The 14,701-nt window shown below is 39.7% G+C and overlaps 1 protein-coding gene across 1 annotated transcript; it reads right to left on the bottom strand.

Annotated features, from left to right (window-relative positions):
- Positions 1 to 6,205: 6,205 nt before the first annotated feature.
- Positions 6,206 to 8,561, bottom strand: optc (opticin). Its single transcript, XM_030777826.1, has 6 exons — positions 8,463 to 8,561; positions 8,029 to 8,191; positions 7,584 to 7,742; positions 7,209 to 7,411; positions 6,662 to 6,757; positions 6,206 to 6,376 (listed from the first exon to the last, which is right to left on the bottom strand). Exons 2-6 carry the CDS (start codon positions 8,117 to 8,119, stop codon positions 6,206 to 6,208), a joined length of 720 nt encoding a protein of 239 aa, XP_030633686.1. The 5' UTR covers positions 8,120 to 8,191; positions 8,463 to 8,561.
- Between the last annotated feature and the right edge of the window lie 6,140 nt (positions 8,562 to 14,701).

The raw sequence follows: 14,701 nt of genomic DNA, 5'->3' as shown, positions 1-14,701 counted from the left end.
CTAATCAATTTTATTAGCATAGCGTTAAGTAGCAAGCACGTAAGATAAAACATTATGAGCAATGCATCTTAATTAAACTGTAACATGCCCATGTGTTACAGTGCATTCCATTTTTTTACTGACAGTGGTCTTAGATTAGAGATGATCCATTGGTGAAAATCATGCGATAGTTCATCTGAGCTCCTCAAACAGAAAAATGATTTGATTTCCTGTTGCCTACACTCATTGTGCTTTAAAAACCAGAATGTGTGTCATGGGTTTTCTTGACTGTCAGTGATTTGATATCTGCTGATATCTGATATCTGTTTGCCAAAGGCAGCTGCAGAGATGGAGAGGCCAACGGCACCTCTAGTGATGAATTTGAGAAGTGCATGTTTGATTGTGTGTGTGTGTGTGTGTGTGTGTGTGTACATGAGAGAGAGAGAGAGAGAGAGAGAGAGAGAGAGGGAGAGAGGGAGAAAGGAGGGGTTAGGGTGGGAGTGACAGACAGAGGTAGAATTAGTATCAAAGGATTGATTTTTTAAACGTTGATGTTATTTTAATCATTTTAATAATCCTTTTCAAGGTGCAATATAACCCAGGAATTGCTTCATTGAAAAAGGAGGATAGTTTTACAATGTTTTTGCAAATTAAATTCTCCCATGACATGCAAAAGTTGACATAAAATTATGGAAAATAGCTATTACATAGCCATGTTTAATAGAGCATAGCACATGTGTCCAACAATGTAATTATTTCTCATCTGAGTTACTATTTATTGCTGTTTCAGGAGGGCCATATGTCTATTATGTTTGTGGTACATTAGGCTTTGGTATGTTTTATAATGTGTCATTCACTCTCTCTCTCTCCCTCTCTCTCTCTCTCTCTCTCTCTCTTTCCCTCTCTCTCTCTCACCCCCCCCCCCCCTCTCTCTTTCTCATGCATGCATGCATGTATGTGTGTGTGTGTGTGTGTGCATATGCGTAAAATATTTTGTTAATAGTGATTTGCATTTACAATGAGTATTCATTCAAAATGAAAGACAATTGAATTTGATCTATCGAACCTCGTAGCTTCAGAATTCTCTCCAGCTCTCAAAGCCGTTAACTGTCAAAAACATCACTATACTTTTGAGCTTTGCATTCATCAGTTACAATCAATGATGAATTCTAGCACATTAACAACAAATCTTCTACTGCAGTAAAACCCATTTGTAACCGCTCCATATGAGGAAAATGATCACCGATGCATTATCTCTTTGGCTACGACAGACACAGAAGCATCAGTTTTTGTGATCGGTTTGCTATATAAAATCTTCCCTTAAATAGAAGAGCACATACAAACATGGAATAGTTTCTGGCAGAGCTCTGAGGACAAGAGTTTCACTGGAAAAGAGAAAAGGCACTGGAAGAGTTTTCCTGCCATACTTGGCCAACAGGGGCGAGAGGGCAGCTCGTTTTTGGACCTGACCCATGCAATACACCCACACACACACACACACACACACACACACAAACAGCACTTATAGCTCACAGAGGCCCCTACCATGGGCCTCAAAGGGAGAGGTTTGTCTTTGTGAAGATTTGCTTGATACCCTCATCTTGTTGCATACCTCTTCCTCAAAAGGAAGACAGACCAGGGATATCCAGAGCAAGTTTCCTTTATATCTCACCCTTTTCTTTTTTCTCAGTTTATGAGACATTCTCAATATGACGGAGGCCTGTTCTGTGTCTGTCTATACACGCACGCGTACTCTCAGTGAGCGCACAGGCGCACACCATGCCAAACTGTTTAGAGGACTTCTCTGGGATGTGTCAAGGTATGTTTATGGCCCTGACTGCTCTTGTTCTGACTCATGAATGGATGAGTAGGAGTTCCTAGTGAGAGGGAACTCAAGGTCGTTGTGGCACATTTGTCATCTGTCTAGTCTAGTTCCCCCAGGGCAAACATTATGCTGATCTAAAACCAGACACGGTATTTATTCAATAGACTCTGTTCTCTGGACCGACCAGCTGAGTCTTTGTGAAAACAAACAAAAAAAAAAAATTGCTTTTAAATGCTGATATATTGAAAGCGGAATGTATGTAATTTAAATCGCGATATTTAAACCAAATATTTTGCATAACTGGATTCTTGAGCAGGAGCGTGGAAATGATTCTGGATGATTCACCTGCAATAGATTCTATATCTCTGGCATATAGAAATATAATGTAATGGAGGAGCATGAATCAAGGGGGAAAGGATAGGAGAAGACAGATTTTATAATGAATGTTGCTAAAGTATTATGCGCTCTCTTAAAAGCGCTGTTGTTGTGTTGTATGCTTTCTGATTTTACGTTTGCTGCTGTCATTCTAAATGAGATATGTAGTCAAACAAATCTTTTCACATCCTAAAAGGCGTCTCTCTCCCTCTCCCTTTCCCTCTCCCTATCTCTCTCCCTCTCCCTCTCCCTCTCCCTATCTCTCTCCCTCTCTCTCTTTCTCTCTCCCTCTCTCTTTCTCTCTCTCTCTCTCTCCCTCTCTCTCCCTCTCCCTCTCCCTTTCTCTCTCCCTCTCCCTATCCACCCCCTCTCTCTCTCTCTCTCTCTGTCTCTCGCCCCCCCCCCCCCCATCTCTCATGTCCACACTCAGTTATTGATCATAAATGCATGTGCAAACGCCCACGCCACTCGTCCTCCCACACTCTCGCCTGCAGTGTAACCATTTCTCTTACTGTCGTACTCTAACACCCCCCCCCTTTCTGTTGTGGTGTGTTGATTTAATTTTGCAATATTCTCTTTTACACCCCTCTCAAACCTCCCTAACTACACTCTACCCTTGGTTTACTCCCATCAGTCTGCTCTGTAGCAGAATTAATGACTGATTTATTCTTACAATCGATTTGATTGCCTTTAGTCTGTCACACAAACAGATACAAAATCGAAATTCTGGATTTAAAATCTAAAATCTAAAAGAACTGACATATTAAACCTTCAAACTGAACACATAAAGTAATACATTAAAAGGCATATTTGTTCTGCTCTCGTTAAATGGTTTTTGCTCTATGTATCAATTACTGTTTGACTGACCAGCTTAGATAAAACCTATGCTTTGAAGATTTATGTTTGTTTTTGTGTGTGTGTGTGTGTGTGTGTGTGTGTGTGTGTGTGTGTGTGTGTGTGTGCGTGCGTGTGTGTCTGACACTTAAGCAACTGTAGCATCATACTTTTCAGAAGACGGTTCAACTCAATTATTTGACTGCTTTAGGCGAACTGACTCCATCATTAGGACGGAGGCAGGTTTTGCCTGATCTTGCTATGCTAGTCCTTCCCCCCCCCCCTCCACCTAATCACACAGTCACATACACACTCACACAAACTAATATGTATACACAAAAACACACAGACACACATTTTTATTTCACACACATACACACACACACACACCAAACTACACCCCCACACCATATGCACCTATACACTCCCTCTCCCTCTCTGAAATGTGTGGGAGGGAAGCCCCCAGGTCCTCCGAGCAATGCAAGCATTGGACGGATGAAGGCAGACTGCAAGGTCACCTTCATGTGCCAAACGAGGGGAGAGACAACAGCGAGGATGCAGGGAGAGGCAATAGACAGACAGAGACAAAGACGCCATGTGAGAGAGAGAGAGGGGAGGGGGACAGAAAAAGAGAGAGAGAGGGAGAGAGAGAGAGGGAGGGAGAGAAAGAGGGAAAGAGAGAGAGGGAACAAAAGAGGGGGGGGACAGAAAAAGAGAGAAATAGTGAGAGAGAGATTGAAAGAGAGAAAGAGGGAAAGAGAGTGAGAGGGAAAGAGAGGGAGAGAGAGAGAGACAAAAAGAGAGAGAGAGAGAGAGAGAGAGAGAGAGATGGATTGAGAGAAAGAGAGAGAGAGAGAAAGAGAGAGAGAGAGATGGATTGAGAGAAAGAGAGAGAGAGAGAGAGAGAGAGAGAGAGAGTGAGGGATGAGGAGCAGAGGACCAGAGAAGGGATGGTTGAAATATTAGAGGAGCCTGCCCCCCCCCCCCCCCCTTCATTTCCTCACCTCTTTTGTGTCTTTGGGCCACATAACACTGTTCCATTATGATTGTTTGTATCCCAACTCATTTTTCTCTCTCCCTCCTCCACCCAGACACCCCTCCTTTTCATGTACCAATTAGTCACTGCCGCTCATGCTTCAAACACCCCTGCACCCTCCTCAACAGAAACACTTTGTAGCGCTGCGTAGCAGCCGCGGGGAGGGTGGAATAGAAAGATGCGTTTTCACACATTTTTATTCATCAGGTGAGTCATGGCAACGACTGCCAGAGAGAGGTTAAAAAAGAGTCAGATTCCAGAGAGAAGAGGAGGGGATGACGATCCAGGCACTCAGAAACGCAAAAATGTGTGGCTGAGTCGCTGCAGAGAATAAGAGTCCAAAAAGAACAGAGGGAAAGAGGAAGAATGGAGATTCTGAACGGTAGACTTGTCAGTGATCCCTAAAGCCTTAGAGAACGGTCTGGAACATTAGCTTCTCTTCCTACTGGAGGCATTTCTCTCCTTAAAGTCATGCAACACCCCCTATCAGTGAAAGGTTCAGACTCCTCTACGAGACACAGATCAATACATGGGAATTTGACAGTTAGAGAGAGAGAAAAAAAAAAAAAGACTCTTAGTTTTATTCAAAGAAAGCCAAAACACAAAATACAAAGCATTAGATATTGGGGAATTTTCTTGTATCTATATATTTGATTCTGTCTGTAATGCCTAAATAGTAATGAAATGGCAGGTCTTTTGACCTGGAGATACTATTTCTGACATTGAGAAATATGATACATAGCATCAGCAGTAATGCTCCTTTGAATTGTGGAGGGCATATGTGATTATATGTAGAGGTTCTAGTTTAATGGTTGAGGTTATGCTTTTTTTGAACTGTGGGTGGATTTTCATGACTTTCATTTGACCTGACTGCCTTTGGGGAGGCAGATAATCTCCCTCCTGTGAGACTAATATCACTCAGTGATGTGGCACTGGCAGCTTTAGCCCATCCACTGTGTAATGGCTCAAAATCACAAGCTCAGCTTAGGTAGCAACTGCATGGAATTATGTATCTACAGCAGCCAAGATGAAGATTGAAATTCATTAGACTCATCTTTTTCATGCAAGACCGTGTTGTTCTCTGGACTGAATCGTTCTCAGACATAACACATTGAAAAGAAGATCAAAGCACAATGTTTGTATGAGCACAGTTTAGCAAAATTTAGAACAGCAAACAAACTCTAGGTGGCATTTATTTATTTTCCCAATTTTTTTCTCCTATATATATATATAGTAGCAAACCTTCATGAGTGCGTGCGTGCGTGCATGCGTGCGTGTGTGTGTGTGTGTGTGTGTGTGTTTGGCAGAAAGGCACTGAAAGCCTTTGCTTTTTTTTTTTTTTTTCTTGCTTTTCCTGAAAATGAGTCAGAACTGCTTTCTGTTCAATGGTTCACGCAGCGAAATGTCAAAACAATATTTAAGATCAGTGGAGTAACCTCATTAAAAACCTACTGTATGTATGAAGTAAAGAGAGACAATGATTAATTGTCTCATTATAGATAGTATAGAGAGTGTAACCACCAAGCACAAAAAAGTCAAAAGAATGGGAAGACAAGAATGAGGAGGAACAGGAGGACAAAAATGAAGACTTACCTGGCTGATAACATTACTGAATATCCCATGCACTCATTTAATGTTTAGTCTGATTAAAAAAGGATTTTTTATTTTTTTGAGACAGCAAAATCTCGCCATCATGTGGTGGATTTGAGAAACTGCGCCAGACCAAATATGGGCATTTCTTACAAAAACTATTCATTTGATATGTTCTCACCAGCACAGGTTGGAATATTTCAAAATAGCATCTTACGCCTATAGAACACACTCGAAGACTACTTATTTAAATAGATTAGCTCTAAAAAGTCAAAACAAATCAACGCACATTAAAAAAAAAAAAAAAAAAAAGATTCACTAAGAGGATACAGACTCTCAAAAATGAACTCATGAAGGTTTGCTACTCAAACAAACATTAGTTATCAGAACATAGTTAAATCCTATAGCTCTCTTTCTCTCAGGACTTGGATCATACATCAGTAGAAAATACTGGTCTCCTAAAATGCTTCTGAGTTAACATTCTAATGCAACAAAGGCAATGGCATTCCTGAATAAGAGAAGCAGAACTGTGCTTTATGGTGAGCATCTCCCTGTCCTCTGTGCTCTCAGTGAGCGCCGCCTACGGGCAGGCGTGGCAGGCAGATATAGGCCCTGGCGTACAGGTTAATATCAATGGGGTTTGCGTCCAGACGGATGTCCTCCAGAGCGTGCCGCACATAATTGATGTCGTGCTTGTTGCAGAAGGTGTCCTGGTGCAGACTCTGGATGTTGTTGTTCTGGATATAATATACAATATGTAATTACAATAGGTAATAAAGAGAGGCTGATACAAGGAGACTAAATCTGAACAAAGCAAAAAAAACAAAAAAAAAACAAAATGTAAAACTGTAAACAAGATTAGATGTTGTTGAGGGTGTCCATATGTAAGCAATACATTTTCATTTATGCATTTTCAGAGTATATGCTTAGAGATATGCTAAATAAATGTGAACAAGCGTTCAACACAACAGATATCGATAGACCCACAGAGAGAGTTTGGTTGAGGGCTCACAGCTGTATACCTGTAAGTGAAGAGCCCGCAGACTCTCAGGCAGTGGGGTGGGGATGTAATCCAGTTGGTTATTGGAAAGGTACAGGAACTCCAACTGATTAAGTTCCTGTTTATTTGCAGCAGGCAAAAGAGATTGAAACAGAACAGTGACTAATACCTTCTTTGTATTCAGGCACTACCTGTATTGAGATGGTATGAGGATGTTCTTTCACAAATTAATTAAAAAAAAAAAATTAGCAGGGCAAATAATGCTAACCTACTTGAGTGAAAGCTGTACTACAATGGTATTATGGATCCAGGCAAAGTTGGAATGTATTCATTTTCATGTTCATGTTACTAGCTGACAAAACCAAAATATCTATCCACCCTCTAGTGTAGTTCAAATAAAACAGGCACACCAGAGGCTGTCTCTTATCCAGCGAAAAAAGCACAAAGACAGACATCATTGCAAATACTCACATACTGTCTCATCTACAGCCTATAATTAAGAGATGCACACATGATCTCAAAAATTTATATTGATCCACATTTCACCTCTTTTATGTTTGCCCACTGACCTTGAAGCCCTCTTCATGTATGCCAGCGCTCTTCAGCTGGTTGTTGCGGACGTCAATGTGTCTCAGGGTGACCGGGAGTTCAGGCAGGGCTTGTATTCTGTTGTCAGCCAGCAGCAGGTCCTGGAGCTGGGGCAGGGAGCGGAAGGCATCTTCATCCACCTTGGAGATCTGGTTCCCCGTCAGATCGATCCTCTTCAGCTGGTCTGAAATACAAAACAGAACACCTTTATGCGGCTAGATCTCACCATCAGTACACTTTATATTCAGCAGTGAGTAAATGAATGTAAAATTCAATTTACCACATCAGTAAAAGAAAACATTCTTTTGTACGTGCTTGTGGCTAGGAAAAATGAAAGGAAACTCTTATATTCTTACTCAGGTTCCTGAAGTCTGTGGCCTTCACCTCTTTGATCTTATTAAAACGGCCATAAAAATGAGTGGTTTCTTTAGGCAGTGGAGGGATTTGGGTCAGGTCAGCATCATCACAGTAAACACTCCCACTAAGACATACACATAGTAAACAGGTGGGCATACCTACAAGAGACCAACATCAGAGCATCAGGTAAGTACATCCTCTACCACTAGAGGGCACCCTAAGGAAGAGTATGACGAGGGTACAATCATTTTGTAAGACATTTACGTCATTAAGATATCATAATGTTAAGAGTGTTGTAGACATTGCCTGTGGTAGATTATGCTATAAATAAGAATAAAAATTGTCATTGTTTCAGAGCATAGATCAGATCTTTGAGGACATCCTGACACCTAAATAAAAACTGTCAAGATTTGAGAATGCTCATCATCAATGAAGTTTATTGACCAAGTCCTGTCTCAGGTCCAAAGAGCCCAGGGCCAGCAAAGTCCAGGGTGGGCATGACTGGGGCCTTGGTTGGATCGGGTGGAAGTACCATCTCCTCTGCAGAGTCAGTGGGTTGGTCTACATCAGGGGGCTGAGAAGCCACTGCCACTGTTCCCACCTCAATCTACATAGGTAGAGACAGACAAAGAGAGAGAGAGAGAGAGAGAGAGAGAGAGGGAGGGAGAAAGAGAGAGAAAGAGAGAGGGAGGGAGAGAGAGAGAGAGACAGAGAGAGAGAGAGAGAGAGAGAGAGAGGGAGGGAGGGAGGGAGGGGGAGAGAGAGCGAGAGAGAGAGAGAGAGAGAGAGAGAGAGGCACAGTTATAGTGAGATACAATTGACAGACAAAGAATTACACTTGTTCCTCCATCAATTAGCCCCCAAATCATTCTCCATACCTCCTCCTCCAGGTCATCATAATCATAAGTCTCTCCATAAGAGTTCAGATCCCATGTCTCTGTGTCCAGGTCATAGTTTTCCAGGTCGTATGAAGCAGGTTCTGAGCCCCCCTGAGGAGCACTCAGGCATGGTCCCACAAAGATCAGCACAAAGGGAAGGGCCAGAAACAGCACCATCCTCAGATGTAGTAACACAGTATTATCTGCAATGAAATATGACAATTCATATCTTATATCTTACTTGACAGACTTCAGATTTAGCAAAATCACACTAATTTCAAACTGGTTGCATTTAACAGTCACATTGTTGTTTGTTAATACAAGGTAGGCTACTGATAAATGTCTTTAAGTGTGTATATATATATATATATATATATATATATGTATATACACACACACACACACACACATTGCCATAACGTCGTAGGATCATGGTCATTTAAACCTGAGACTATCATTGTTTTAATTGCATGTTTGACATTTTTGTCATTCACTCTCCAGTCCTTTTATTACACTCAGTTTATTCTCCTTGTCTAAATTCCTCAATCCAAGGAATGTAATCACAGTGATGTGTAATCATTATTGTCACCAGGAGGTTCTTTGTACCCTGTTCCAGATGCCTGTTGTGTCAGTGTTTGCTTGACCCTTAGAGGTTGTTTCTGCCCAATCACCCAGACATGTAATTCTCTTCTGACTAGACAGGACTCACAGCTTCAAAATACACAAAGTCTGGTATAACCTGAACCTCTGAGCCTTAATCACAAATAAATAATAATATCGACCAAATCAAAGGGACTAAAATGAGTACTGTTGTTATTGTGTTAAGGATTCCAATTACATACAAAAAAGAAAAAAAAGGTGTATGACCAATGAGAGTACATCTCAAGAAACTTCTGGAACTGTTGGCTGTTGTGAAGAATGCAGACTGAATGTTTACTCAGGAAGTTAACATGAGTGTGTGAGTAAGAGACTGACTATTACTTTTAGTCCTTTCTGTTTTAATCAAGTTCTTTTTTTAAAATGAAAATTGAAAAAGAAATTAAGACAGGGCATTTATCAGCTTCCAAATGCTGGATTACATTTGCAGAGCAATAGCCAAACCATAACACAACAACAAATGATTCCCCCCTTCAAATCAAATCTACAATTATCCAGGCTTTCTCTGAGGCTACTGTACAGTGACGTACAAACATATTCTGACTCTAGTCAGAACGAAACTCATTACTTCTGAGCAATGCCACCTGTCCCATCTGTATTATTTGTGTGGCTTTTGTAGCACAAAGAATCCATCATTTTATGATAAAGTCTTCAGCTTTAGCCTGACTAAGACCCTCACACAGCGGGCCCCTGGGTCCTCTCTATCATATTTACAGCAAGCACTAAAAATACATATAACAAGATTAATTACCGCCTATAGACCTCACGAAAAAAAAAAAAAGAAAAAGGAAAAAAAAAAAAGACATACCTTGTGTGTTTGAATATGAGAAGCCTTTGGCCTGAGCTTTAGTCTTTTAGGAAAATGGATGTGGATGTTGGCCCATGAGATTCACAGGCAGGGCGACTGACTCAACAGGGGAGACTGAGTATTATTAGGGTTGGGTAAGGGGAGTGGAGGGGAGTCATTGGGGGGGGGAAGGCCACATCAGTGGAGCTTGTGCTTGCTCAGCTGTCACAAAATTCAAGCCTCTGTCAATATTTCAGTGCCTGTTTGTAAATGCAGGGATGGCCTGTTTTTACTATTGACTGCTCCCACAACAAATGCCAATTGTTTATTATCTTTCCTATTAAAGTGACACAAATGAATTAGTTCTGATTTTCCTCATGGTACAGGAAAAGTACAAGAAAAATGATCTCTTAGTATGAGGTTAACAATATCAAATTAGATTTCTGCCATTTCTGAGATATCATAAAAACTGAAAAAGGTGACATCACTACACAAAAGTGTAGATCAAAGGTGAATTTTGGATTGTAAATAATTCACCTATGACCCTACAGATAAACTTGCATTTCACGACTTCCTAATGCTGTGATTTTGATACATGAATGGAACTATCTCTTAAAAAATGAGAAGGTGACAGAACACTTTTTGAATACTTCATTAGCATTCTCAGAGATTCAGGAGTCATTGTGTTTTAGTTAACATGTACCACCAGTCTAAACATTGATGATGTCTCGTTTGATAAACCTCAATCCCCCTTGGTTTAGAAACTCAACATCTATTTGTTTTGTTCTCTCTAAAATAAATGGTGAATTAAACACTCTAATCCTTTTCTCTCTTTATGGAAATGAAACCTTTATGTCTCTAGTGCTCCTTGACTCCCTGAATTCCATTATGTAAGAATTTAAAAAAGGTCAGATCCAATCCATGAGTCAGATCAGTTACAAAGGGGCTTTCCACTGACTCTTATTTAAACCCAGGCGAAGCATGACATTAAAACTATCAAGAATGTTATCTGCTCTCCTATTTAGTCTTACTTTGCCGGAGCTTGTTCTCAACTAAGAGTTTTTGAGGAGGCAGCTCAGAATAAGTCCTAAAAACAAGGCACACATTGTATTTTCTCTGATTTTGGGTCCCTCATGTTTTGTGTCTCTGTCTCTTTAAATCCTGTTAAAAAATGAAATCTTAATGAGATTTCATGCAAGTTTATGTGGAATTGACAGGGGCAATAGATTTAGGTTGTCTGTGATTTTGGTTTGACTGTCCCGTCCTGTCCTATAAATCACTTAATGACCTCTGACCTCTTTTAAGATTCTACTGGCGTCTCCCTGCTGAACGGCCATCACTACATCCCCTGTCCAGCTTGACCCGAGTAAGCGCCGAAGGGACGTAAGAATTAGGGAGAGAGAGAGAGAGAGAAAGAGAGAGAGAGAGAGAGAGTGAGAGGGAAAGAGAGGGGGGAGGAGGGGTGAGATTAAGAGCTCCTTTCCCACCTCTCTTGTTCATTCTTCAAGGCTTTGTTTCATCAACAAATTAGTCTTTGTATTTTAAATTTCAAACGTTCTTCTGATAAATGCTTTGTCTAGCTATGCCCAGGAGAGACGGAAGAAGGGAGGGAGGGAGATGAGGAAAGAAAGAAGGGGAGCGTGGCCAAAAGAGAGACCATTCTTTCCTTTTTGTGTTTTCCACAGTTAAAAGATGAAACCCTCTCTGCCTGAGTGGTATGTACTCCAAAAAACGTATTTTCAAATCAGATAACTGGCTGCATAATTACTCTGGCTTTGAACAGAGAAAACAAATAAAGACACATGAAGTTGCATAGATTATCTGAGATGGTTTTGAAGTGATTTTAACTTATTTGTCCATTTCAAGTTTACTATTTGCTATTATTATTTTGTTTACTTTTTTTTTTTTTACTGAACTTTAGAAATTGAAAGAAAGAAAGAAAGAAAGAAAGTTAGTTCTATTTTTTTAGCTTTAATATTAAATTTTCCTTTACCTCCTCAAAATAATAAATCTTTTAATGGACAATAAAACTGGCAATACAACTTAACTTGTTACAGGAAGCAATAACAGTAGCTATTTTGCTTTATCTTGAGCAATTCGTCTGAATTTGAAGGATTTGAAGAATATGAGCATGTTTAAAATCTGTCATAGGAAGCATTTGTATTTACATTATTGACAGACCTTGGCACATCACTTCTATATCACACTTAGACTCCTTGATGGAGAAGGAGTGCTATGATGCCAAAGTAGACACAACGCTATATACGAAGACAATTTCAAAGATATCTCAGACAGAGAGAATGCTTCTATTGCGTCTTTGTTTCTGGGGCTTTCACATCTATCCATCTACTTAATATGAGATTAGCAATGCATTACACTTAGACAAATTACTTTTTAAAAGGTTTAAGATGACATTTCCATGATGGACGACACTTATTTTGTGCCGTCTATTTAGGGAGGCACTAATCCTCATTACCGTTGACAGTTTGGCAGAACATTCCAAACCATTTAACAAGAGAGAACATAAGACAGAGGTGACAGTGATGTGAATGTGTAATAGCCTTCAGAACCCACTCCTTCGTCACACATTGCAGGCTAAACAGACGTTGACAGCTGTTTGCAAACTGTTACCACTAAATATTTTAAAAACATATAAACTACATGAGCCACATCCAACTGTGAACCTCTAAGTCGCAGGTCATTAAAAGAATGTTCATTCAAATCACAAATCTCTTGAAGATTATACTGAGGTTTTTGTCATGGTGTTTTTTAGACACGTGCTGTACAAAGAGCCAGGGCTGAGCATGTTGTGTAAACATATTTTGTATAAATTAGGTCATTTGTTTATTTCCACTGGATCGTGTTCATTTGCAGTTGAGTTTTGTAACAAGCTTATGAATAAAAATCAGAAGTACAAGAAATCGGAACTACAAGACACAAAATCACCTTTGGCAGCATTGACAGTATAATGAAATTTATAGGGATTCTTCAGATTCTTATAGAGATTCTTTACAGGGACTCTTCAGGAATTCTGCTCTCTCTTTACCTCATCATGATCACACATTTTCAAGTATTTATCACACTATTGCAAATACTGACAACTCATTTGTTTTCTAATATTACTATTATTTTCTGCACTCAAATACTTCTATTTTTTGGACCACCTCTGATTTACCTAAAGGCCCCAAATACAACGCTGGTGTACATAAAATTAAGTGGGAGTTCTTTTGTTTGTCCAGAGGATAAGATGCCTGAAGGAAACTTTGAAGGGGTTATCATTGAAGTGCACGTCATTGTGTATTTTTGCAACCTAAAAATACACTGTATAGTATTTATTTCCTGTAGTGATTATTACCATCAGTTAAATGGCAATCTTCCTTTTTTATTTCAATAGTTTTGTAAACACACTGGCTAAAAAGGTGCTGTTTTGGGACAAATGCCTCCATCCTAAGATAGTCTAACCATGTGTAAATATAAACAAAAAAGTGAGTCACAAATGACATTTATAATTGCAAGAATCATTCATCTTCTCTAAAAAATTACTGGCATAATATTGTTGCTTGAATCTACACTGCTGGCAAAACAACACAGGCAAATGACTAAGACCTTGATCTGAGTTGATTTATTAAGTGTCAAGTGAGCTTCAAGAATTTGAATTTGAGCATGCTAGGATTATTAAGCAACACTTCATTTTTTCACTGTGTTGTTAAGATATCAGCCAGATAACTGGAGGATTCTGGGTGGATTCTGGGTGGATTCTGAAATATGTCTGAAGAATTTGTGATTTATTTATCTATACAGTGCTGTTACAGGGAGGTAATCAGGAAAGTGATATTTCAAAATATTCATAATCAATTGCAAGTGAGGAGAGACAGAGGAGGGGGGGGGGTGATTTCTTATAAATAATGGGTAATAAGGAGTGGGTAATATTCTTATATATGACCCTAAGCATCATGGAATAGTTACTACTTACCTCGTAAGCACAATCTGTGTGGAAGCACCTGCTGTGTAATATACATGGCTTATCATTCATTTATCCAAAAGTTTGCTTTACTTGGCAGCTAGGTGCATATTTTTCTTGATCTGCCATTTATTTTATCTTGGCAGATTTCTGTTCAGTTTCAGTTGATTGGACTGATGGCCTTAACTGCTGAAGCAAGCAGGATGGAGAATGTCCACAGATACACGAATGTTTCTGAGGCTGCCTTTTAAGAAAAGCTAAAAGATTTCTTGCAATGAAGTGATTTGCTTTATCCACTTATCCATAAACATGACCAATTTTGGATATGACTGGAACTGATCTCGTCAGCCAATATTTCCACACCCATATCCCATTATTTCTCTGTTATAGTATGATAAGAGCATAGCTTAGTTTTTGCCTGACATCTGTGCAAAGAGCACTTGCATCGCTGCACTCTTCAGCATTCAACATTTGTTGTCAAGGAAGGTTTTCCAGCTCATTTGGTATTTACAGTAGATTGGAGCAGTCATGTCTATTGTTGTGTATTAAAGCTTTGTCACGATTCACATCAGATGTTGTGAATTAATCATTGGAATGAAAAATCTCACAGCATGTAAGTGCATTAGGAGCCAAAGTAATCTCTGAAAAAGTCTCGTCTTTTCCTGTATGTAAAATCAGTGATGTGTCTGCCTTATATTTGTCCATATGTCAGTCTGAGGTATTGATTAGTTATTTCTTTTTGGACTGGATAGAGATCTGAGTACGAAAAACCGTTTCATAATCCCACATCCCATATGGAGGTTTTGAAGGAAGCCCAAATGCCAACCACTTTTG

This window comes from Chanos chanos, chromosome 6 (assembly GCF_902362185.1).
Source record: "Chanos chanos chromosome 6, fChaCha1.1, whole genome shotgun sequence".
NCBI lineage: Eukaryota > Metazoa > Chordata > Actinopteri > Gonorynchiformes > Chanidae > Chanos > Chanos chanos.
This window is presented reverse-complemented; position numbering and strand designations above follow the sequence as displayed.

Coding starts and splice junctions, on each gene's coding strand:
- optc (XM_030777826.1), bottom strand. CDS start 8,119: ATGGTACTTCCACCCGATCCAACCAAGGCCCCAGTCATGCCCACCCTG. Junction 7,743..8,028: donor TGGACCTGAGACAGGACTTG/GTCAATAAACTT, acceptor GGTCTCTTGTAG/GTATGCCCACCTGTTTACTA. Junction 6,758..7,208: donor TACATGAAGAGGGCTTCAAG/GTCAGTGGGCAA, acceptor GCAAATAAACAG/GAACTTAATCAGTTGGAGTT.